This window comes from Cnephaeus nilssonii (genome assembly GCF_951640355.1).
Source record: "Cnephaeus nilssonii genome assembly, chromosome: 13".
Lineage (NCBI taxonomy): Eukaryota > Metazoa > Chordata > Mammalia > Chiroptera > Vespertilionidae > Cnephaeus > Cnephaeus nilssonii.
Genome location: NC_137084.1, coordinates 1796735 through 1818717, shown reverse-complemented (window position 1 = coordinate 1818717; position 21983 = coordinate 1796735). Strand labels below are relative to the sequence as shown.

At 69.7% G+C, this 21983-nt stretch overlaps 4 protein-coding genes across 6 annotated transcripts; 1 reads left to right on the top strand and 3 right to left on the bottom strand.

Moving 5' to 3' along the window:
* Window positions 1-96: 96 nt before the first annotated feature.
* IRF7 (interferon regulatory factor 7) lies at window positions 97-2849 on the bottom strand. The gene is given in 10 exon segments (XM_079787194.1): window positions 97-552; window positions 628-746; window positions 828-1316; window positions 1399-1518; window positions 1521-1578; window positions 1581-1799; window positions 1887-1945; window positions 2188-2395; window positions 2483-2645; window positions 2726-2849. Coding segments are annotated over 10 exon segments (1692 nt in total). The 5' UTR covers window positions 2818-2849; the 3' UTR covers window positions 97-387.
* A 1125-nt stretch (window positions 2850-3974) lies between these two features.
* CDHR5 (cadherin related family member 5) lies at window positions 3975-10036 on the bottom strand. 3 transcript variants are annotated; one of them, XM_079788926.1, is made up of 15 exons: window positions 9903-10036; window positions 9616-9791; window positions 9319-9369; window positions 8497-8589; window positions 8295-8396; window positions 8093-8203; window positions 7838-8008; window positions 6940-7030; window positions 6694-6791; window positions 6396-6596; window positions 6179-6292; window positions 6022-6106; window positions 5289-5933; window positions 4724-4893; window positions 3975-4571 (listed from the first exon to the last, which is right to left on the bottom strand). In XM_079788926.1, the coding sequence occupies exons 1-15, from the start codon at window positions 9955-9957 to the stop codon at window positions 4023-4025; spliced, it is 2712 nt and encodes a 903-aa protein (XP_079645052.1). In that variant the 5' UTR covers window positions 9958-10036; the 3' UTR covers window positions 3975-4022. The 3 variants fall into 3 exon arrangements, with proteins under 3 accessions (XP_079645052.1, XP_079645053.1, XP_079645054.1); XM_079788927.1 differs by having other exon boundaries at window positions 5289-5405; XM_079788928.1 differs by lacking the exon at window positions 5289-5933.
* Window positions 10037-11349: 1313 nt separating this feature from the next.
* SCT (secretin) lies at window positions 11350-12139 on the bottom strand (the record flags this gene model as incomplete). Its single annotated transcript, XM_079788826.1, has 4 exons — window positions 11350-11467; window positions 11645-11737; window positions 11855-11956; window positions 12057-12139. 4 exons carry the CDS (start codon window positions 12137-12139, stop codon window positions 11350-11352), a joined length of 396 nt encoding a protein of 131 aa, XP_079644952.1.
* A 5547-nt stretch (window positions 12140-17686) lies between these two features.
* DRD4 (dopamine receptor D4) lies at window positions 17687-20826 on the top strand (the record flags this gene model as incomplete). The annotated part of the gene is made up of 4 exons (XM_079787948.1): window positions 17687-17935; window positions 19330-19442; window positions 20065-20522; window positions 20624-20826. 4 exons carry the CDS (start codon window positions 17687-17689, stop codon window positions 20824-20826), a joined length of 1023 nt encoding a protein of 340 aa, XP_079644074.1.
* Between the last annotated feature and the right edge of the window lie 1157 nt (window positions 20827-21983).

Here is a 21983-nt window from a genome sequence, read left to right as displayed (position 1 = left end):
AAGGGGAACCGTTTACTAAAGCAGGGAGCTTGGATGGAGGGCGCTGCCTGTCTCTTGTTTAGGGAACCCCCCCTTCTTTGCTGGTAACGTAACACAAACGTGGCTCAAGTGTTCGTCCAACTCCGCGGCCTCGCGGGGCAGCGGGCAGTGCGGCGGATGGAGGGGCCGGGGATGGGCCTTGGGCACAGCACGGGCGGCTACTGGCCCGGAGGAAGCCCGGGTGCCACGCTCCCGGCACATGTCCTCTGTGTAATGCCCCCAAGTGTGCGCGAGGGTCTTCACTGCCGGTGGCCTGCGGGGACCACCCCTCCCTGACCCGGCCCACACAGAACACCAGCTCCGGCTCACGGCTCGCAGCTCTTTATTGGTCAGGGCGGCCCGTGGGGCCTAGGCTGGCTGCTCCACCTCCATGAAGTGCTCCATGAAGTGCTCCAGTTCCTCGTACAGGCTGTTGAAGCTGGACAGGCAGAGGCCCAGGCTGCTGCTGTCCAGGGAGGACACGCCCTCCCTCTGCACCCTCTCCAGGTACGCCTGGCACAGCCACGGCTCCAGCTGCGGGGAGGGTGCAGTCAGCGAGGTCAGGGCTGTGGCAGGGGCAGCCTCCCCCACGTGAGACCGAGCCCTCACCTTCACCAGGACCAGGTTCCTCTCCTTGGGCCTCCCGGCCGACAGGTCCTGCCCAAAGCCCAGGTAGATGGTGCAGTGCGGGGAGCCCTGGCGCTTGCGAGCCTGGAATTCCACCAGCTCTGCAGGATGGGGCTTGGTGAGTGGAGGCCCGGGGCGGGGGGGGGGCGGGAAGGACTGGTCCCAGGGCAGGCGCCACTGACCTCGGAAGAAGGTGCCGAAGTCGAATATGCGGGTGTCGCGGTTCCTCTCCAGCAGGCAGGCGGGCGCGGAGGGGCTGTCGGAGCCCAGGGGGCTGCCCACCTCCCAGTAGACCTTACACTTGCCCAGGCGCTGGGCCCACAGCCCAGTCGTCCGGAGCTGGAGCCGCAGGCCGGGGGCCACGTGCTGGAGCAGCTTCTTCGTGTAGTGGAGCTGCTTCTGGTCGGGGAGCTGGGCGGGGCAGGGGAAGGCCACCAGCTGGGGCTCCGGGGCCTGCGTGGCAAAGCCGGGGGGCCCGTACAGGAGCACGCAGCTGGGGCGCCCGACCGTCTCCTGCAGCACCGTGCGGCCCTTGTACATGATGGTCACGTGCAGGGGCCCCAGGCCGGGCTCTGTGTGCAGGCCGGGCTGTGGGCAGGGGGGCCCCACCAGTGGGGTGCAGGGCTCCGCCTCAGGTGGGGGCTGCCAGATCTCGGGGGCTGGACCTGCGTCTGGGGAAAAAGGCCTGAGTTGGCACCTGCTCCTCCCGCCCCTCCCTCCCCTCCCTCTTCCCCTCATCCCCTGGCTCCTCACCTGTCATCTGGACCTGGGGCTGTGACCTGGGGCTGGGGGCCCCCTCCACAGCGCACGGAAGTCCCAGTTCCCCAGCAGGCAGCTCCGGGCCTGAGGACGGCAGTGGGACAGCTGTACTAGCTCACTGGCTGGCACCATCCCCGTTGGACCGCCCCTCCCCTTGGCACGGCACCACCGTTCAACAGTCCCTCACCACAGGCCTCGGGAGGGACTGCGTCCACCGCCGGAGCCTCCAGCAGGTGCTCCATGCAGCTCTGCTGCAGGGCCTCCAGCAGGAGGTCCTTGGCGCAGGCAGCCAGGCTCACGAGAGGGCTGGGGGCGCCGGGCACGGGGCTCCACCTGGCTGGTCCAGGCCCAGGACTCCCACCAGCATCTGCCAGGCATGGCCCAGGGAGCGCCCCCTGCAGGGGAAGATAGTGGTGGCATAGCAGCCCACGGCCCAGGAGGTGGCACACCCCACCGGTGCCAGGAGGACAGAGCAGCCTTACCCTCGTGGGTGGGGCATCTTCAGGAACCTGGTAGTCCCCCTGGTCAACGCCTGGACTTCCTGAGGGAGAGTTGGGGGGGTGGCAGCACTGGGACCTGAGACACGAAGCTGGTCCATGCCCCCCTTCCCCTAGTCTCAACAGCTCCCCCCCCATCAGCTTCCTCCCCAGGGCCCCCTCCAACCTGGCACCATCCTCTCCCAGACCAGTTTCTAAAACCACAGATCTGCCCCAGGACCGAACAAAGTCCCAGCAGCCCCGCGCGAACCCTCCCTCTGCCCGGCGCAGCTTCCCCACGCCCCACCTCTGCACCCCTCCTCGGAGCTGAGCGTGAACACTTTGTGCGGGTCGGTGGGGTCTCCCGAGTTGTCTTGCAGCATCACGAAGCGCTTGGTGCTGCGCAGGGCACAGCGGAAGTTGGTTTTCCAGCCCGCCAGGAGCTGGCCCTCGGGAGCCGGCAGGTCACCTGCGCCTCTGCTGGGCGGCCACCTGCCGCGCGCCAGGGCCCAGGCCTGGGGAGGGAGACCGAGGGTGTGGGCCCGGGGGCGACCGGCAGGCCAGCCGCCAGCCCTCCCACCCCGGGCTGCCTCGGGTCCCACCTTGAAGATGCCGGCATCGGCCTCGCCCAGGTCCTTCCGCGCGAAGTGCTTCCAGGGCACGCGGAAGCGCGTGCGGGCCGCGTCCAGCCACCGCAGCCCCTCGTAGCGGCCGCTGCTGACCTCGCCCAGGAGCCACTCGGCGAACAGCACGCGCGGGGCCCCCCTGCGGGCGGAGCAGCCGGCGGGTCAGGGCGCGGGCCGGTGCGCGGGCCCGGGCGGCTGGGAGGCGGGCCAGGCTCTCACCTGTCGGGCTCAGCGGCCATGGTCCCGCTGCGAGGGGCTGTGGTCAAGGGTGGCACGCAGGTGTTCCCACAGGGGAGGGGAGGGCTGCTCATGGGCGGCCACAGGGGTGGCCCAGCTGTTCCAGGTGTGAGGGTCACAGGTGTGAGGGTCACAGGTGTGAGGGTCACAGGTGTGAGGGTCACAGGTGTGAGGGTCACAGGTGTGAGGGTCACAGGTGTGGGCGCAGGGCTTAGGGCCACGACGGTGCCGAGGCGTGGGTTTCTCGGCACCGGTGGCGCGGGTGTGAGGACAGGTGTGGCGGCGCGCACACGTGAAGTCACAGGTGTTGAGCCAGCGCCCTGGCCTGGGGGTGCGCAGGCTGGACCCTGCGGAGACGGGGGACCGGAGACGGGGGACCGCCGCTGGAGGGCCCGGCGCCGGGAAAGCGAAACCGCCAAGCCCCGCGCCGCTGGGAAACGAAACCTAACCACCCGCCGCCGCGCGGCTGCGCCTCCGCCTCCGCCCCCGCCCGCTCCCGCCCGGCTCCGCGACCCCCGCCTCCACCTCCAGCCAGGAGTCGCCCCTCCTGCTCCACATGGGTAGGGACCCCACATACCTGGAACCGGAGCCGCCGGGACGGGAAATTTCATCTCAACGGAGAGCCGGCAGCCCGCGTTTTTATGTGGGGAGAGGGGGGCGGGCCGGGGCGGGGCCGGGGCGGGGCCTGTGGCCGGCGCAGGCGTCACGTGCTGCGGCCACTGTACCGCGTGGGCGGGGAGGGGGCGGTGTGTACGCGCCGGGCTGCGGGGCGGCCCCAGTTGTTGGGGGTGGGGGGCTGCGGAGGGGCGGCAGGGGTCCCGCCCGCCATCTCCCGCCCGGGCCTAGCCACTGCTCCTGGCTCCTGCCACACCGGGCGGCGCCCCACCCCGCACCAGAGGCCACTGTGGGGGCCTGAGTGTTACTGCCCCAGCTGGACCCCACCCACGGGCACAGGCTGTGCCCCCAAACGTCCCGGGTCTGTGCCCTCCGAGCGCTCTGGAGGGGGCTCCTGGCCAGGGGGCTCCTGAGCCTCCCGCAGGCCGACAATCTCCGCGTCGAGTGGAGAGGGGGCTCCCCAGGGCAGGCGTCCTCCTCGGCCTGGTTGCCCGCTAGGGGGCCGGGACCCGGGGAGCCCCGCAGCTGCGGGAGGGATCGCCCTGCCCGCCCGCCGCCCCGCGCCCGCCGCCCCCGCGTGCCAACTGGGGCCCAGCCACGGACGCGCCGCCGGGGGTTCGAGGTGACACTTTATTCGCGCAGAGCGAGGGGGGGGGCGTGGGCGCTAGATGTAGGTGGAGTCGGTGCCGGGCGCGTCGGCGCGGGGTCCCCAGCCAGGTCCTGCGTCCGCGCCCTCGTCGCCGCTGCCTTCGCCGCTGCCTTCGCCGCCGGAGTCGCCGCCGGAGTCGCTGCCGGTGTTGCTGCCGGAGTCGCCGGCGCCGTCCGCGTCCGAGACGGGCGCGTTGAGCACCACCACGTCGGCCTCCGCCCCGACGGTGCCGCCGAACCACACGGCCTTGTAGCCGCCCTCGGGCCGCCGCTCCTTGGTCAGGATGGACCTCACGCCCGCGGGCCCGCCCTCGTCCCGGGCCGCCGAGGAGGACTCGGGGGCTTGGCCAGGGGACGGCGGGGAGGGCGACGCGGGAGGCGCGGGCAACGGGGGCGTGGGCGGGGAGGGCACGGCGGGCGCGGGCGGGACCTCGGCTGGGGCGCCGCCGGGGCCGGGGCCGGGGCCGGGGCCGGGGCCGGGGCTGGGGCTGGGCGCCGGGGACCAGCTGGGCTCGCGGTCGTCGGGGAGGAAGGCCTTGTTGTCGAAGCCGCAGGGCTGGGGCTCCTGGGAGCAGGCGGGGCCGAGGCATCAGCAGGGACCCGGGCCTGGGCGCAGACCCCGCCCCAGCCCTCCCCAGAGACGGGGCTCCCCGCTAGTCCCTCCCCGGTGGTCCCCTGCTCTCCCCGCCCTCGCCTGCCCGCCCGCACCCGGCTCACCAGGGCTTTGCTGGCGCAGCACCGGAGCCGGGGACCGTAGTGTTTGTGCACCAGGAACGCCAGGGCCAGGAGCGCCAGGAGCAGCAGCGCGCCCAGCACCCCGCCCAGGGCCCCCATCTCCGCCGCGGAGAAGCGCTGGTCCCCAGCGCCGCCTCCAGCCCCGGACGAGCCTGCAGGCCACACCACCGCCCTCTGTCAGTTCAGCCCCAGCACTTCCCCTACCAGCGTGGCCCGAGCTCTCCTGCCCCAGGAGCTGTGTTCCCAGGGACCCCGGGGGCCAGGCTGCTGAAGGGAGGAAGGGGAGGGGTCCAGGTGGGAGGCCTGCACTGTATCCCAAATTGGTTTCTGGCCTGCCCCCCACACACACCCCAGTTCACCCCCCCCCCCCCCCCAGGGCTCTCCCCTTCGGATTTCACAGTCCACATGGCCCTGCTGGCCCCACCTGGGGCGGGCAGGACAGGCCCTACGGTGATCCCCAGGATCGCCCAGCCTCACGGTCAGGGAAGAAGGGGGTGCTCCCGAGGGTGAGGGGTTCTGCTGGGCCCTGGGCACGTCTGGGAGGTACCTGGCTTTGAGGTCTGTTGTGAGCCCCCACTAGACGAGGCTGATGAGGGGGAGGTGCTGGTTCCAACACTCGAGGGGCCCCCAGGCGTGGACAAGGCAGGTGGCTTCAGAGTTGTGCCTGAGGGGGGATGTGGGCCCATGCTCCCCCCAGAGCTGGTCGTGAGGGGTTTCTGAGAAGGCTCCGGGGGCCTGGGGGGTTCTGGAGTGGAGCTACTTGAGGGGGGGTGCGGGGTGCTCGCCCCAGAGCTGGTGGTGGATGGTTTCTGAGAAGGCTCGGGGGGCCTGGGGGGTTCTGGAGTGGAGCTGCTTGAAGGGGGGTGCGGGCCCGTGCTCACCCCAGAACTGGTCGTGGGGGGTTTCTGAGAAGGCTCGGGGGGCCTGGGGGGTTCCGGAGTGGAGCTGCTTGAGGGGGGTTGTGGGCCCGTGCTCGCCCCAGAGCTGGTCGTGGGGGGTTTCTGAGAAGGCTCGGGGGGCCTGGGGGGTTCCGGAGTGGAGCTGCTTGAAGGGGGGTGCAGGGTGCTCCCCCCAGAGGTGGTCGTGGGGGGTTTCTGAGAAGGCTCAGGGGGCCTGGGGGGTTCCGGAGTGGAGCTGCTTGCAGGCCGGGTTGTTCTTCCAGTCTCTGGGGGTGTTGGGGAGCCTGGGGGGCCTGGGGGCCGGGGACACAGCTCCGCTCGCCTCTGTCCCCAGCATGCCCGAGGCAGACCCCTCCCTGCGGTCCCCAGGCCGGCACTCACCTGTGGGGGGCGGCTCCTGCTCGGAGACCTGGATCTGCAGGGTTGTGGTGGCTGTGCCCCATGTCACCGTGTTGTTGGCCTGCACCTAGGGAGCGAAGGGGGATTGTCCCTCCTCGGTCCCCCCGGGACCCCGCCCCTCAGGGGCGCAGCTCCTCACCTCCGCATAGAAGACGCCGGCCTGCACCAGCGGGGCGGCCGTCAGCACTGCCTCCCCGTCCATCCGGAAGTTGGAGTTGTTGGTGACTCGGTAAGTGATGGCCGAGTTGAGGTCCTGGACGTGGTCCCAGTGAGCCCTGGGCCCAGGCTGCCCCCGTGGCCCCCAACCCACCCCCAGAGGGGAGGCCAGGCCCACCCAGGGACCGGGAGGCACCTACTGGGAACTCGGGGTCCTGGGCCTGGATCCTCAGGGGCTGGGAGGGGTCGGCTGCATCTTTGACTGTCACGCCCACGCCAGAGCCCAGAGGCACCGTGCCACGGTACAGGCTCTCCGGGAACCGGGGCAAGCTCCCCGCGGCGGCACGGGCCTCCACCGTGACCCGGGTCACCGAGTACCGGGCCCGGTCCTCCTGCTCACCCTGGTGGGGGAGGCAGCAGTGACCGTGGGTCCTTGCAGGGCGAGCCCTGCGCCCTGGGGCTCAGGGAGGGTCCTGGAGACGTGGCCAGGGCACCCACCTTGACCAGCAAAAGGAAGGTCTTGGGACTGGGGACGCTCCTGGCCATGGTGAGGTTGCCCGAGTCGGCGTTGATGACAAAAGTGCCGTCCACATTTCCTGGAGGGGGGAGGGGCGGGGGTGCAGGAGGGTTTGGCCAGCCCCCTGCAGAGGCCTGCGGTCCAGGGTCCCAGTGGGCTCTGCCCATGTGGGGGTGGGCCTGGGGTCGGGTGTTAAGTGGAGAGAAGCGGGGGCCGGGCTCGCTCACCCTGCAGGATGCTGTAGATGATGCGCTGGTTGATGCCCCGATCCCCGTCCACGGCATAGATGGGCCCAGGTCGCAGGATGAGAGGGGCTGGCTGTGCGACAGCGGGGAGGAGAGGCCGTGGGCTGGTGTGCCGGCTCCAGCGCGCCCCTCCCGCTCCCCTCACAGTGCCTGGAGCACCCCACGCCCCGAGGCCTGTCCTCTGCAGGATGACCCCTGACACCTTATGGACCCATTGTAACGAGTCACTTTGCCCAAAGGCATTGGATTGGCCTGAGCGATGGGTGTCTCAGAAGGTGGCACCCCCGGGGACGGGCAGCTCGAGGGGAGGTCTGGACCCCCTCCCGTGCCTCTGGGCACCCCTCGGGGCAGGAGCAGGACAGGCAGCCCCTCAGGGCCCACCAGTCCCCCGGCCCGCATTGGGTCTGGCTCTGCCCCAGGACAGCCGGGCCTGTCCACTCATTCTCATTTCAGAGGCGTTTGCTCACCGCACGGGCAGAGGGAGGGACAGGTTTACAAAGCAATGCTCACGCTGTTTAAAAATCACGACTCAGTTTGGCCCCAGGGCACCCCGCCCCGCCCCCCCAGTACCAGTTCAGGGCGCCCCCCCCAGTACCAGTTCAGGGCACCCCGCCCCGCCCCCCCCCAGTACCAGTTCAGGGCACCCACCCCCAGTACCAGTTCAGGGCGCCCCGCCCCGCCCCCCCAGTACCAGTTCAGGGCGCCCCGCCCCGCCCCCCCAGTACCAGTTCAGGGCGCCCCGCCCTGCCCCCCCAGTACCAGTTCAGGGCGCCCCCCCCCCCAGTACCAGTTCAGGGCGCCCCGCCCCGCCCCCCCAGTACCAGTTCAGGGCACCCCGCCCCGCCCCCCCAGTACCAGTTCAGGGCGTCCCCCCCAGTACCAGTTTGTGGCCTGTGGGGATGGCCCCGTGGTACTGGGCTTGGATGCAGACGTGAGGGTCTGAGTAGAGGCAGGGCAGGAACCAGGGCGGCCGCAGGTCCGCGGGCTGCACCTCCAGGACCAGCGTGGCCGTGGCGCTGTGGCTGGGCACTGTGTTCTCCTCCGGGGTGTCCTGTGGCCCGAGCCGCACAGTCAGCCGGGAGCCGGCTGGGGCGGGCGGTGGGGCCGGAGGGACCCACGGGGCAGGGCTGCTCACCCGCACGCGCAGCAGGAGGGTCATGTTCTGGCTCCTGTCGAAGTCCAGGGGCTGGTCCAGCCGCAGGGCAGGGAAGTTTGTGCCCACCAGGGAGAAGACGCTCCCGGCACCCTGAGGGGGGCGGAGCTGAGACCCCGGGAGGCTGTGGGGGGGCGGGGCGCCCCGGAGGGAGGGAGCTGGGGAGGGAGGGAGGGGTGCTGACCGGTGTCACCTCCTGGAGGGTATAGAACAAGATGTCACTTTGGTCAAGGTCCGTGGCCGCCAGCTCCTCCTGGGGGATGACGATGGTGTTCACTTTCGTGTCCTGGGGGACAGAGGGGTTGGTCTGGCCATGCCTTTGACCCCCGGGGACCCATCCCCCGGCCAAGGTCCCCACGGCGCCCTCCCCCCTCCCTCGCACTCACCTCGGGCACCTCCTTCCTTTTGACCTCGAAGGGGAACACGGGAGGGTTGTCGTTGACGTCCAGCACAGTCACAAACACATTCAGCTGGGTCACCTGGGGGACAGGTGGTGGTCAGCGCTCCCCCCTCCCCGCGTGCGTGCAAGTGGGCATGGAGTTGTCACAGGACAGCTCTGCTGGGCAGGGCCCAGACCCCCCCAACTTGTGAAACACCGTGGGTGCCAGTGCCCTGGGGAGAAATAACGTGGGGGGGCGCAGCCAGCCAAATCCCGCGAGGACAAGGCGGGCAGTTCGTTCCAACCGGCACCAAAGCAGAGAGAGCGGGGAGCCCGGCTTGCAGGGGTGCATCAGCAGCGCATCCGGCCGCCCTGCCGGGCCCTGAGTTCTGCACAGGTGGGCTCTGGGAGGGGGGCGCTGGGAGGTGGGCGCTGGGAGGTGGGGGCGCTGGGAGGGGGGCGCTGGGAGGTGGGTGCTGGGAGGGGGGCACTAGGAGGTGGGGGCGCAGCTGGCAGCTGAGCTGCAGGTGCGTGGGGCTCCCTGGCCGCCCTCACCGTGTCTGCGTGTTTGCGATTTCCCTCCACTGAAGGGTCAGGAGCGGAGGCGCGTGGGGCGAGGGACCGGGGCAGGTGGGGTTTGCGAGTCTGCAGCTCAGGGACAGTCTGGCTGGAGGAAGTGTGGGCGTTGCCAGCACAGGTGACGCTTGACAACAGGCCACTGGGTGAGGTCCCTGGAGAGGGCCCGAGCCGGGGGCCGGGGGGGGGGGGTCTGGTGTCCCAGGGGAGGGACGGACATGGGTGCCCAGCCCGGGAGGGGGCGGGCACTCACCACAGTGTCGCCCCTCCGGCACTGCAGGTCTGCCAGCAGCATCGTCGTGTCCTGTGGGTGGAGGTGTGTCAGGAACCCCTGCCCGGCGGGCGCAGCACCGACCCCCTTCCTCAGTGAGGAGCCCCAGGCCGAGAGGGGCAGGTGCCCGCCCACAGCCCAGGGGCCCAGGCAGCTTTGTCCCCAAGGGCCCCCGGTCCCCTGGTCTGCCCTCAGCGAGGCCTTTGGGCCCAAGAGGGGTCAGTCCCTGCCTGTGGGCAGAGCCCTTCCCCCCAAGGGGCCGTGGGGCCGCGGGCGCACCTCGTAGTCGGGCGTCACGTTGAGAAACAGCTGGTTCCCCTGGATCCGAAATGCGTGGGGCGTGGACAAGGGCCCGAGGGTCACCGTCTGGCCCTCAGGGACCTGGATGTCCACCAGGGGCCCACTGAGCACCGTGTTCTCCTCGATTTCAAAGACCGTCTGGTTCACCGAGCAGCCTGGGAAGTGGGAGCGGGAGGGTCAGGGCCTTCCCGCCGCCGCCGCCGCCGCCGCCGCCGCCGCCCCCCGGCCCACCCACCCGCCTGGCCCACCCGCCCGGCCCAGCCCACCCCAAGCCTGCGCCGCGGCCAGGAGCAGAGGCAGCAGCAGGGCCCAAGCCCCCATCTCGGGCGGCGGGGGCGGCTCAGAGCCCGGCGTCCAGGGCCCTCCGAGCTGTGCTGGTGCCGGTGCCGGTGCAGTCTCTGCCCACGACCTTCGCCCCTGCCGGCGCCGCCCCACTTTATGGCCTTTCCGGGACCGGCCTCCACCAAGGGGGCTCCCGCCGGCCGAGCGCCAGGCCTGGTGGCTGCTGGGCAGGAGCCAGGTCACCTGCTGGGGCTCAACCCACAGATACGGGCGGAAAGGAGAGCAGGGGCTGCTCCGGGCGGGGGAGGTGGAGAGGTGGGGGGGCGGCCGGGGGGGGGGGAGTCACAGGGACGGGGGGGGGGGTTGGGGGGGGCGGAGGGGAAGAGGACTGGGAAGGGGCTGGCCTTGGCTCTGAGTTTGCTGTCCCGCCCCCTCCCACTGCCCCTCTGCTGGCTCTTCTGCCAGACTCACCCCGGGGCAAAGTCCCTAAGGCAGCCCCGTGAGGTGGGGACCCCGGCTTCTCCTCTGGGCCCCCCTCTCCCCACACCCCCATCTCGGTCTGGGAGGAGAAGGCTGTGGGTGTGCTGGGGACACGCCTGCCAGCCCAGCACCGAGCCGCAGAGCCCGAGGCCACCGTCCTGGGGAAGACGGTGCTTGGGGGCCCTGGGTCCCCACGGTGCCCGCCCGCGGGCGGCTCTGGAGAGCTCCTCGGCCCGGCCCCCCTACTGCCCTGCCTCGCCTTTCCTTGGACCCCAACCCCACATCCAGGGAGAGGCCTTGGCGGGCAGGGGGCAGGAGGGGTCCTGCTGGCTCCCGCGGTGACCGCGGCTCCTGTGCGGGTGCCTGCGTGGCCTCCTGCACCCCAGCACCCCTTGGGGTGTCAGCACTCAGCACTGCCCCTGCTCCACAGCCTGGACTGGTCAAGCCCCTCGCCCAAGACCACGCACACGGACAGGAGCCCAGACCCCTGGCCTCTGTGACGCCCCCTCCCCGCCGTCACCTCTTCCGGCCCATCCTGAGCCTCCCCAAACCCAGCCCCCTTGATGTCCCTGATGTTGCTGAATGGATGACAAGGGGTGTGTGTGTGGGGGGGTGGGTGCTGGGGAGCTCAGTCAATGGGACAGGAGGTGGCCCTGATGCCAGAGATAAGGAACCGGGAAGGTGAGGCGCCCAGGTGGCTCCCCAGGTTTAAAGGGCGGTGGGCGTGGCCACAGCGCTGGACTCCCGGATGGCCTCCCCTCCCACCGCTCTGCCCAGAGGCTGCCTCCAGGGCGGCGCCGCGCACACAGGGGCTCACAGGCCAGGATGTGAATTCCTCCTTTATTGGTGCCAAGTGGTGCCAAGTGCAAGCCCATCCCGCCCCCCGCACCCCTCCCCTCCCTGTCCAGGCTCCCTGGTCCGAGGCGGGGAGGAGGGGAGGTTCCTGCGTCGTCACAGCCGCATCTGGGTCTCCGCAGGGACCACCGGGCCGGAAACCAGGACTGCAGACCTCCGTCCAGGAGGCATCCTCGGGGACCAGGCCTGATCCAGGGGGGCCCTCAGGGGCGTCCTGCAGCCACAGTCGGGTTAGGGGCGGAGCTTGGAGCTGGAGACCCCGCCCACCTGGTGAACTGACTCGGTCTCACTCTCAGACCCAGGGTGCCCACCCTGACCCAGGGGGCCCCAGGAGGCCAGGGGCCGGGCCCGGGGCGGGGCTTCCGGGCGGAGGCCTGGCCAGGGCGCTCACCAGGGCTGCAGGGCGGGCGCGTTGGACCACAGCAGGCAGAAGGGCCGCTCGGCAGACTTGGTCCAGGACGTGCTGTTCTGGGGGTCCTGCTCGCTGCCCCCAACCCCAAATCAGAGTTAGTCCTGGAGCTGGGGGCGAGACTGCGGAGGAGAGGCGCATCCCCGCGGGCCTGCCCCCCCGAGGGTCCGCTCCCGGCGCAGCCCGCCTCACCTGCGCTTCCCGACCAGGCCCTGGAGCAGCCGCTGCAGCCGCGCGCTCTCCCGCAGGCGGCTGAGCTCGCTGGTGAACGTCCCGTCCGAGTGCCGGGGGGCCCTGGGGAGGGCGTGGGGCGCGGGGGGGTGAGGGCCGGGCGGGGCGGACGCGGGCCGGGGAGGGGCACAGCGTGGGGGGGTCCGAGGAGCGCGCGGCTCACCTGGGGGGCGCGGGGCGCGCGGCGGAGCCCCCGAGCAGCGGCAGCAGCGGCAGCAGCAGCAGCAGCAGGGCCCGCGGGGCCATGGTGGGCGCGCCCGGCGAGCTGAGCAGGCTGCCCGGCCCCAGCCCGCGCGGCCCTTATAGCCGGGCCCAGCGAGGGGCGGGCCGGGGGCCTCAGCACCGCCCCGGCTCCGCTCAGCCCCGGTCCCGCCCCATCGATCCGCGGGGAAGGTCAGGGCCGCCCCCCCATCTGTTGCCCCGGCTGGCAGCCGGTCCCCAAGTCCCGCCGCATCGGCGCCCCTGGGCGGGCTTGGGGTGAAGTCAGCCGGAGCGGACCGGCGGCCCCACGGGGGGGCGGGGGACGGGCTAAGCATCGGCACCGGGGCGCCCAGGGCCTCGGAGATGGGCTCCGGAGGGTCTGGGCGATCCTGGTCGCGGGGCCCCTGGAGAGGCCCCGGCAGGCGATGCGCGCGGCTGGCGGGAGGGGGGGAGGGGGCGGCGCGGGGCCAGCCGAGCGCAGGCCCGTGACGTCACTGCCATTGGCCGCGGACGGGGCTGGGGGGGCACCTGTGACCTCACTGGCACTCACTGCGGGGCAGGGGCGGGCGGAGCGGTGTGGGGCGCAAGGGGGCGCAGACCCGAGCCTGGGGTGCCTCGCCATTGCTCTTTGTATTTTTCGAGGCAGCAGAGACGTGAGCCCGAGTCGGGGGCGATCAGGGTGGGGCCGCCGCAGGAGGGGTGGGGGGGGGCAGCTGGGATCGATAGGGGATTAAGTTGGGCTTTTTAACAGCCCGTCCGGACGCATGAAATCCGTACCCGTCAATCTCACATCTGGGAAACGAAGCCATAAACTGTGATCCTGGCGCTGGACGGGGCGGGCGGTTAAGGCGCAGCAGATCCCCCCGGAGCAGGTCTGCGCTACAGGGAGCAGCTCCCGACCTCCCCCCCCCCCCCCCCCCCCGCCGCCCTCGGCCCCTCGGGCCGCCTGGTGACGGAGGAGCCCGTGCGGGTACATGAGGAGCCCCTGCGGGTACGTGAGGAGCCCCTGCGGGTACGTGAGGAGCCCCTGCGGGTACGTGAGGAGCCCCTGCGGGTACGTGACTTACCACGGAGGCCACTCTCCGCTGGACGGGTGTGAGGGCACCGGTCCCCGCCCCGGTCTCATTCGGAGCCGTTCCCGCCCTCTGGCTCCGCTGCTGCACCTGTGCCCCCCCATCCGGCCCCAGGGGTCAGAGCTAGAACCACATGGTGCGGGCTTCTCGCGTTGACCTTGACCGCCCCTCCGTGCCTTGCTGTGGCGTGGCCGCCACGTCTCCTAACATTCCGAGCGCCATCCAGTGCCCGAGGGCCCGCTTTACCCCTCGCCTCCCGCAGGCCCTCTCGGTGCTCCCAGGTCTTGGCAGTTGTGAGAAAGCTGCTGTGAGCGTCCATGTGCAGGTTGTTGGTGGGCATGAATTTCGGCTCCTTTGGGGAAACACCAAGGAGCACAGTTGCTGGATCCGACAGTGAGAGCATGTTTGGTTTTGTAAGAAACCACCACCTGCCTGGCCGGGCGTCTGCACCATCTGCGCCCCCAGCACAGAGCGATCCCGCTGCCCCGCGCCCGCCCAGCGCGGGGGTCACGGTGTGTGGCTGTCACAGGATTCTGTCCCTGCCTTCCTCTTGTCCGAAAGGCTGTCACCCACTGTCCCTGCTGCTTAGATTTTCCTGGGCCCTCGCCAGAGGATATTTTTCCATTGATTTTTTTTTTTTTTTTTTAGAGATAGTGGAAGGGGGAGGTGAGAGAGAGAGAGAGGGAGAGAGGGAGAGAGGGAGGGAGAGAGAAACGTGGATGTGAGAGATACATCAATTGGTTGCCTCCCACACTTGCCCCGACCAGGGCTGGGGATTGAACCTGCAGCCCCGGCACGTGCCCTGACCGGGAACTGAACCAGCGACCCTTCGGTGCATGGAGGACGCCCAACCCACTGAGCCACACCAGCCGGGGACTGGATGTCTTTGCTCTTTGGTGCCTGAATGCTGCTGAATGGGGGGTGGGGGGCGTCCTTGTCTTGTTCCTCCCTCACAGAGTCTGAGGTCAGCTGTGCGGCCCTCACAGGCGGCCTCCGTCATGCTGAGGGAGTTGCTCTCTACCCCTCACCGTGGAGTCCTTTGATGACGAAAGTGCGTTGGGTTTTGTCAGATGCGCTTCTGCGCCCACTGAGGTGGTGAAACGCGCGCTCCCCTCCTTTCTGCTCGGCGCTGTGGACGCCCGTGGAGTGCTGCCTGCTGACTCGGCCTTGGTTCCGGCGGGAAGTCCCATTGGGCCGCGGCGCACCACCCTTTCAGAAAGGCTGCCGGTTCCGTTTGCTCGGTTTGTTCTGCGTTTTGTGTGTGGGTTCACGAGCAACATGGATGTGGATTCTCTTTCCTGCGATGCCCTCTCTCTTGAGTCCTGAGAGTTTTGTAGACAAGTCGTTTGCTAATATTTCATTCTATTCTGTGGCTGGAAGGTTTAATTTTTTAAAATATATCTTGATTGATTTCAGAGAGGAAGGGAGAGGGAGAGAGATAGAAACATCAATGATGAGAGAGAACCATTGATCGGCTGCCTCCTGCACGCCCCACACTGGGGATGGAGCCTGCAACCCGGGTACGTGCCCTTGGCTGGAATCGAACCTGGGACCCTTCAGTCCGCAGGCTGATGCTCTATCTGTTGAGCCAAACTGGCAAGGGCTGGAAGGCTTACTTTTAATGAAGTCCAGTTTACCTGTTTTTGTTTTTGTTTAGGTCATGCTTTTGATGTCACACCTAAAATCTCTTTGCCTCCGTCCTGGTCACAAAGATTTTCTCCCGGCCTTTCTTCCAAACATTGTTGTAACTTTAGGTTTATATTTAAGTCTATGATTCATCTAGAGTTCGTTGTTAAGTAAAGCGTGAGGGTGAGATCCAGGGTTTTGTTTTGTTGTTGTTGTGGGTTTTTTATTGCAACTGGAAATTAAACACCACGGTCCTAAGGAGCCACGGGCCACGGAAGAAGTTCCGGGCGAGGGCGGCAGGACTCGGACCCGAACATAATTGAAAGCACAGACACAGGTGGGCCGCACCTTAGAGGGACTCTGCGGCGTTACGCGCTCAGGTTAGAAAAGAAAAACGGTGGCCTTTTAAGAAACGGGGAAAAGGGACGCGCAGGACAAAGCCAGCAGGAGAAGGGAAATGACAAGGATTAGAGTAGAAATCAATGAAACGGAAAGCAAACACATAAAAAAAATATTTAAAAAATCAATGACACCAAAAGCTGTTTCTTTGAAAAGAACAATAAAATGGATAACCCTCTAACAAGACTGACCAGGAAAAACAGGAGAGATACCGCTTACAAGCACGCGGTGGGAGAGGCGCTGTCACGGCCGTGGGAACACGGTCAGCCCGCTGGGCCCTGTTGGAAAACGGACTCGGGAGAAGGAGGCGGAGCAGTCCTGCGGGGGCTGGAGAAGCTGACTTCACGGGGAACCGTCCGAAAGCCCTGGCTCGTGTGCACAATGGTTGGCGCTTTGGCCTAGGGACGGGTGCGCCGAAGGGTCCCGGGTTCGATTCCAGGCCCAGGGCACATACCTGAGTGGCAGGTTCGATCCACCATGTGCAGGAGGCACAGTCATTGATGTTTCCCTCTCTTTCGCTCCCCCCCCCTTCCACTTTCTCACAGTCAGTGAGGATTAACAAGAACAACAAAATTCTGTCCAACAAAGAAAACTCCAGCCCTAGCCGGTGTGGCTCAGTGGATAGAGCGGCGGCCTGCGGACTCAAGGGTCCCGGGTTCGATTCCGGTCAAGGGCATGTACCTTGGTTGCGGGCACACCCCCAGTGGGGGGTGTGCAGGAGGCAGCTGATCGATGTTTCTCTCTCATCGATGTTTCTGACTCTCTCTCCCTCTCCCTTCCTCTCTGTAAAAAGTCAATAAAATCCTATATAATAAAAGGCTAATAAGCAAATCGGCTGGCAGAACAACCAGTCGCTATGACGCGCACTGACCACCAGAGGGCAGACGCTCAATGCAGGAGTTGCCCCCTGGTGGTCAGTGCGCTCCCACGGGGAGCACTGCTCAGCCAGAAGCCGGGCTCATGGCTGGCAAGGGTAGCAGCGGTGGCAGGAACTTCTCCTGCCTCTGCAGCAGCACTAAAGATGTCCGACTGACGGCTCCCAGCCTGTGAGAGGGCGCAGGCCAGGCTGAGGGACACTCCTCCCCTTCGAGTGCACGAATTTCGTGCACTGGGCCTCTAGTATATTTAAAAAAAGAAAAAAAGAGAAAAGAAACCTCCAGGCCCAGATGCCTTCAGGGGAAGGGTCAGTGTCACTCTTACGCAGTCTCTCGCACAACGTGAGGGGAAGGGAGCCCTCCCTGCCGGGTCCTCTGAAGGCAGCATTCCTGTGGTACCCCACCCAGAGGGCCCCTTCACCGCCCCTAGGGACAGGCCCCGGGCCAGGTGTCCCTCGACGTCGGGACGTCCACAGCGAGCCTTCTCCTGGAGACACTTGCCCTGCGGCTCTGTCTGAGGGCTGACAGTCCGGCTGACGGGTGCGGCCGGGCCCCTGCTCTGCAAGGCCGTCTTACCTGCGTGCACCAGGGCCCCCGCCCTCCCGGCTCCGATGGTGTTGGCACGTGGGGTGATGGGCCCAGTGAGCTGGAGGCCTGGTGGTGCAGGGTGAGAGGGGCTCCCGGGGCTTTGCTTTTCTCGGCCACAGGCATCGCTAAGCTCCCCGAGGCTTATCCCTCCCTCCCGCCCGCTTTCCTCTCTCACCTAAGGCGCGAGGTCAGCGCCAGGTCCCAGGCTAAGGGAGGCACACAGGGGCTCAAGGTCACAGGCCCCAAGGTGATAGAGCGGGTTTGGGGCTGACCACTTAGCTGCCCGCCTGGAGGCTGGAGGGTCAGGCAGTGGCCGGGGGGTGGGGGGGTCCCGGGTACCAGACAAAAGGCTGCTTCCTGCGATGGGTGCAGGGCCCTGGCGGGAGGCAGTTATTGTCGGGGACGTGCCAGGGCACGCGGGGGTGGGGTCGGAGGGGTGCAGAGGGAGGGTGAGGGTGGACCTCCGGCCTCAAGCACCGAGGATCCTCGGGGACCCAAGGGGGCGGAGCCTGAGCGCCCCAAGCCTGCGGGTGGAGTCTCCCCGCGGGTGGAGCCTGAGAAGTAAGTCCTCCCACGCCTCGTGAACAGGGTGGAGTGAGAACCGGCCCCACCAACGCCTCCAGGCGCCTCCACGAGCATCCCTGGGAGGTGGAGCCCAGCTTGGGCACTGTGGGGACCCGGGGGTCCCCGCGGCCGGTGGAGCGGCGCGGGCGTGGGTGCTCGCGCGCCTCGGGGTGTGGTTCGGCCCACCCTCCATCTGCGTGGGTTTCCCGGAGCTCAGACCCGCGCGCCACACCCCACCCTGACCTGGCCCGCCCGCGCCCATCCCCTCTGGCCGTTGCATTGGCCCCCCTACCCGTCCCCCGAAGTGGGAAGTCCAAGATGGGGGCAAACACAGGCGCACCCCGAGCGCCGGGGCCGCAAGCCCGGCGGACCCTGCGGGACCGAGGCCGGCGGGGGCGTGCCGGAGGGCGGGGCTCCGAGGCGCTGTCCGCGGTGCTGAGCGCCGGCGGGGCTCCGGGGCGGGCGCCATGGGGAACCGCAGCGCCGCGGAGGCCGACGGGCTGCTGGGGCGAGGACCGGGCGGCGGCGCGGCGGCGGCGGCCCTGGTGGGGGGCGTGCTGCTCATCGGCGCGGTGCTCGCGGGGAACTCGCTCGTGTGCGTGAGCGTGGCGGCCGAGCGCGCCCTGCAGACGCCCACCAACTACTTCGTCCTGAGCCTGGCGGCCGCCGACCTGCTGCTCGCCCTGCTCGTGCTGCCGCTGTTCGTCTACTCCGAGGTGGGCGCCGGCCCTGCGCGCCCTCCCGCTCCCCGGGCCGCGCCCTCCCGCCCCCCGGGCCGCGCCCTCCCGCCCCCCGGGCCGCGCCCTCCCGCTCCCCGGGCCGCGCCCTCCCGCTCCCCGGGCCGCGGCCCTCCCGCCCCCCCCGGGCCGCGCCCTCCCGCTCCCCGGGCCGCGCCCTCCCGCTCCCCGGGCCGCGCCCTCCCGCCCCCCCGGGCCGCGCCCTCCCGCCCCCCCGGGCCGCGCCCTCCCGCCCCCCCCGGGCCGCGCCCTCCCGCCCCCCCCGGGCCGCGCCCTCCCGCCCCCCCCGGGCCGCGCCCTCCCGCCCCCGGGCCGCGCCCTCCCGCTCCCGGGCCGCGCCCTCCCGCCCCCCGGGCCGCGCCCTCCCGCTCCCCGGGCCGCGCCCCCGCCACGCCAGCACCCAGCGTGGCCCTGCCTCTCGCCCTCCTAGGAACCCTTGCTGCCTTAGTTCGTTACTACCCGAGAGGCCTCTGTCCTCCCAGCGGGGCCCCAGCAGGCGACTTGGGCAGTCCAGCCGCCCCCTCCGCCCTCAGCGGGGCTCCCCCTCCCAGGGAGCCAGCTGGACGGACAGTCAGGCTCCCCGCCGGCTCCCCGGGGGCACAGACACGTCACTGCACAGCCACAGCCGCGCGTGACCAGGAACACACACTAGTGCAACCCATGGACAGCCCCAGTGGGAGGGGCGGGAGCGGGGCGGGAGCAGGTCTGGGGGGACAGCAGAACTGAGGGGGGTGGCTGTGGGGTCTAGAGGCCTCGCGGGGGACCGGGCCGGGTCTCCGCTCTAGACCAAGCCTGGGCCTGGGTGGGCCCCCGGGCGCCATGCCGTCCACTCCGAGGGCTGGGCTGGGGCAGAGGCCGGCAGGACACGGACACCGTGGCCTGCGGTTCCCTGAGAGCCCAGAGCAGACGTCACCGCGAAGGTCTTAAGCTCCTGATCCTCCCCAGTCGGCGGGCGGGGATTTAGAAGGAGCGGGGCGGCTGTCTGCTCCGTCGCCCTTGGTGGGGCGCTGGGCCGTGAGGAGGCCTTTATATGTTTAATTCGTTTGTTCTCCGGACCATTCACAGGTGAGGAGGGCACAGAAGTCCAAACCCCAGCGCAGTGACAGCTTAGCCGTGCTCTGGGGAGGGCATGAGCGGCGGGCGCCCCTCAGGGCAGCTGGGTTCTGCCCAGGGTGGGGACCCCCGGGCCCCTGGGCATCAGAGATCAGGGTTCACTTTCCCTGTCCCCCCGCCCGACCTCCCCAGGCCTTCCCCAGTTCTAACAAAAGGAGGCGCGGGGGGACCCGGCGAGGGGCTGCGGGCCTGGGCCTGGCTGGGGGGTCAGCGCGTCTTGTGTCCCTTGTTGCTGCCCCGCCCCCCTCCTCTCGGCCCAGGTCCAGGGCGGCGTGTGGCTGCTGAGCCCCGGCCTCTGCGACGCGCTCATGGCCATGGACGTCATGCTGTGCACCGCTTCCATCTTCAACCTGTGCGCCATCAGCGTGGACAGGTGGGCGGCCCAGCCCCGGGCCCCCGCCTCCCCGCCCCGCCCCGCCCCCCCCCCGCTCCTTCACGACTCGCCCCGCCCCCACCCCTGGCCGCGCCCCCACACCCCAGGCCCCGCCCCATCTCCCCTGGCCGCGCCCCCACGCCCCAGGCCCCGCCCCATCTCTCCTGGCCGCGCCCCCACACCCCCAGGCCCCGCCCCATCTCTCCTGGCCGCGCCCCCACACCCCCAGGCCCCGCCTCATCTCCCCTGGCCGCGCCCCCAGGCCCCGCCCCATCTCTCCTGGCCGCGCCCCCACACCCCAGGCCCCGCCTCATCTCCCCTGGCCGCGCCCCCACACCCCAGGCCCCGCCCCATCTCTCCTGGCCGCGCCCCCACACCCCAGGCCCCGCCCCATCTCCCCTGGCCCCGCCCTCAGCTCCCGCCCCCTCTCAGATGGCCCCGCCCCAGCTCCCTGTCCCTCTTCCCTGGCCCCGCCCTCAGCTCACGCCCCCTCTTAGATGGCCCCGCCCCAGCTCCCTGTCCCTCTCCTCTGGCCCCGCCCCACCTCCCCTGGCCCCGCCCCCTCTGAGATGGCCCCGCCCCAGCTCCCCCAAGTCCCGCCGCCCTCCCGTGCTCCCCGCAGGTTCGTGGCCGTGGCCGTGCCCCTGCGCTACAACCGCCAGAGCGGAGGCGGGCGGCAGCTGCTGCTCATCGGCGCCACGTGGCTGCTGGCGGCGGCGGTGGCGGCGCCCGTGCTGTGCGGCCTCAACGACACGCGCGGCCGCGACCCCACCGCGTGCCGCCTGGAGGACCGCGACTACGTGGTCTACTCGTCCGTGTGCTCCTTCCTGCTGCCCTGCCCGCTCATGCTGCTGCTGTCCTGGGCCACCTGCCGGGGCCTGCGGCGCTGGGAGGCCGCGCGCCGCGCCAAACTGCACGCCCGCGCGCCCCGCCGGCCCCGCGGCCCCGGCCCGCCGCCTCCCGCCGCCGCCGCGCCCCCCGAGGCCGGCCCGCCCCAGCCCCCGCCGCCAGCCCGCAGGAGACGCGCCAGGATCACCGGCCGGGAGCGCAAGGCCATGAGGGTCCTGCCCGTGGTGGTCGGTGGGTGCCCGCCCCTGCCGGCGTGGCGCGGAGGGTGGCGGCCCGGGCCCCGCCGGGCTCTGCAGGGCCCCGGCTCACTCCTCCCGCCCCCCCCCCCCCAGGGGCCTTCCTGGTTTGCTGGACGCCCTTCTTCGTGGTGCACGTCACGCGGGCGCTGTGTCCCGCCTGCGCGGTGCCCCCGCGGCTGGTGAGCGCGGTCACCTGGCTGGGCTACCTCAACAGCGCCCTCAACCCGCTCCTCTACACGCTCTTCAGCGCCGAGTTCCGCGCCGTCTTCCGCAAGGCCCTGCGCCCCTGCTGCTGAGCGAGCCCCCCCCCCCCCCAGCCGTCTCTGAGCGCCCCGCCTGGCCTCAGGGGCCAGGCCCTGGCAGGGGAGGAGGCGATTTGTACCACGTGTTAAACGGACTCCTGCCCTGGCTGGTTTGCTCAGTGGATAGAGCCTCGGCCTGCAGACTGAAGGTCTCGGGTTCGATTCCCGGGCAGGAGGCAGCCAATCAATGATTCTCTCTTATCATTGATGTTTCTCTCTCCCCCTTCCTCCTGAAATCAATGAAGACACGTGTGTTCTTTTTAAATAAGCGGATTCCTTCCCAACACCTGCCCAGAAGGCTCCTCGGGGTGAGCCCGGGAGGGGGCCCAGAGGAGGAGACTGCCCCACATGAAGCCCAGATGCCCACTGATCCCCATCAGGCCCGTGAGTCCCCTCCTTTCTTCCGAGGAAGCCCAGAGAACAGACCCCCCGCCCCCAAACTGACTCCTGGCTCAGGGTGAGGTGGGAGCACTGGGTGGGGTGAGGGGTTGGCGGGTTTGAACTCAGGGAGTGCTCAGCTCCGCCCAAGGAGAGGCATCCAGGCCGGGGCTCTGCTCCCTGGGGCTCACACAGTGCCCACAGCTCCAGCAGGCCCCCTCCCCCCCCCCCGGAGCCCCAGCTGCAGGGCCCAGCCCCCCACCCAGCGCTTTGGGCTAGCAGCTTCCTCCCCATGCCCTGGCTGCCCCCCCACCCCCGCCCCAGTGGGACAGAGTGGACAGTGCACCCTGCAGGGCTTTGCACTGGGCTGGGGGCCCCTTCCCACAGTGGGGGCCCCTCCCAGACCAGCCAAGGTGGCTCTCCACTGTCCCGGGAAAACCCAGCTGAGCTGAGTCCAGGTCAGAGCACAGCTCCTGCCAGGGACGCCCAAAGCCTGAGGAGAGGGCGCGGGTGCTGGGCCCACCTAGGCAGACTCCCTCCTCCCTTGAGGCACTCGGCCACCCTCAGCCCGAGGGGCGGGGCCCAGGGCCAAGGCAGGGCAGAGCCACCCAAGCTGCCCCCCCCCCCCAGGAAGACACAGCTCTCGGCCCCTCCAACCAGCGCAGCCCAGCGTGGACTTCCCGTCTGCCCTCCCGTCCGGGCCCCTGGAGGAGAGCTGGGAGCGGTCTGTCTGTCCCGGAGACAGCGGTGCGTGCTGAGGTCTCCCCTGAATC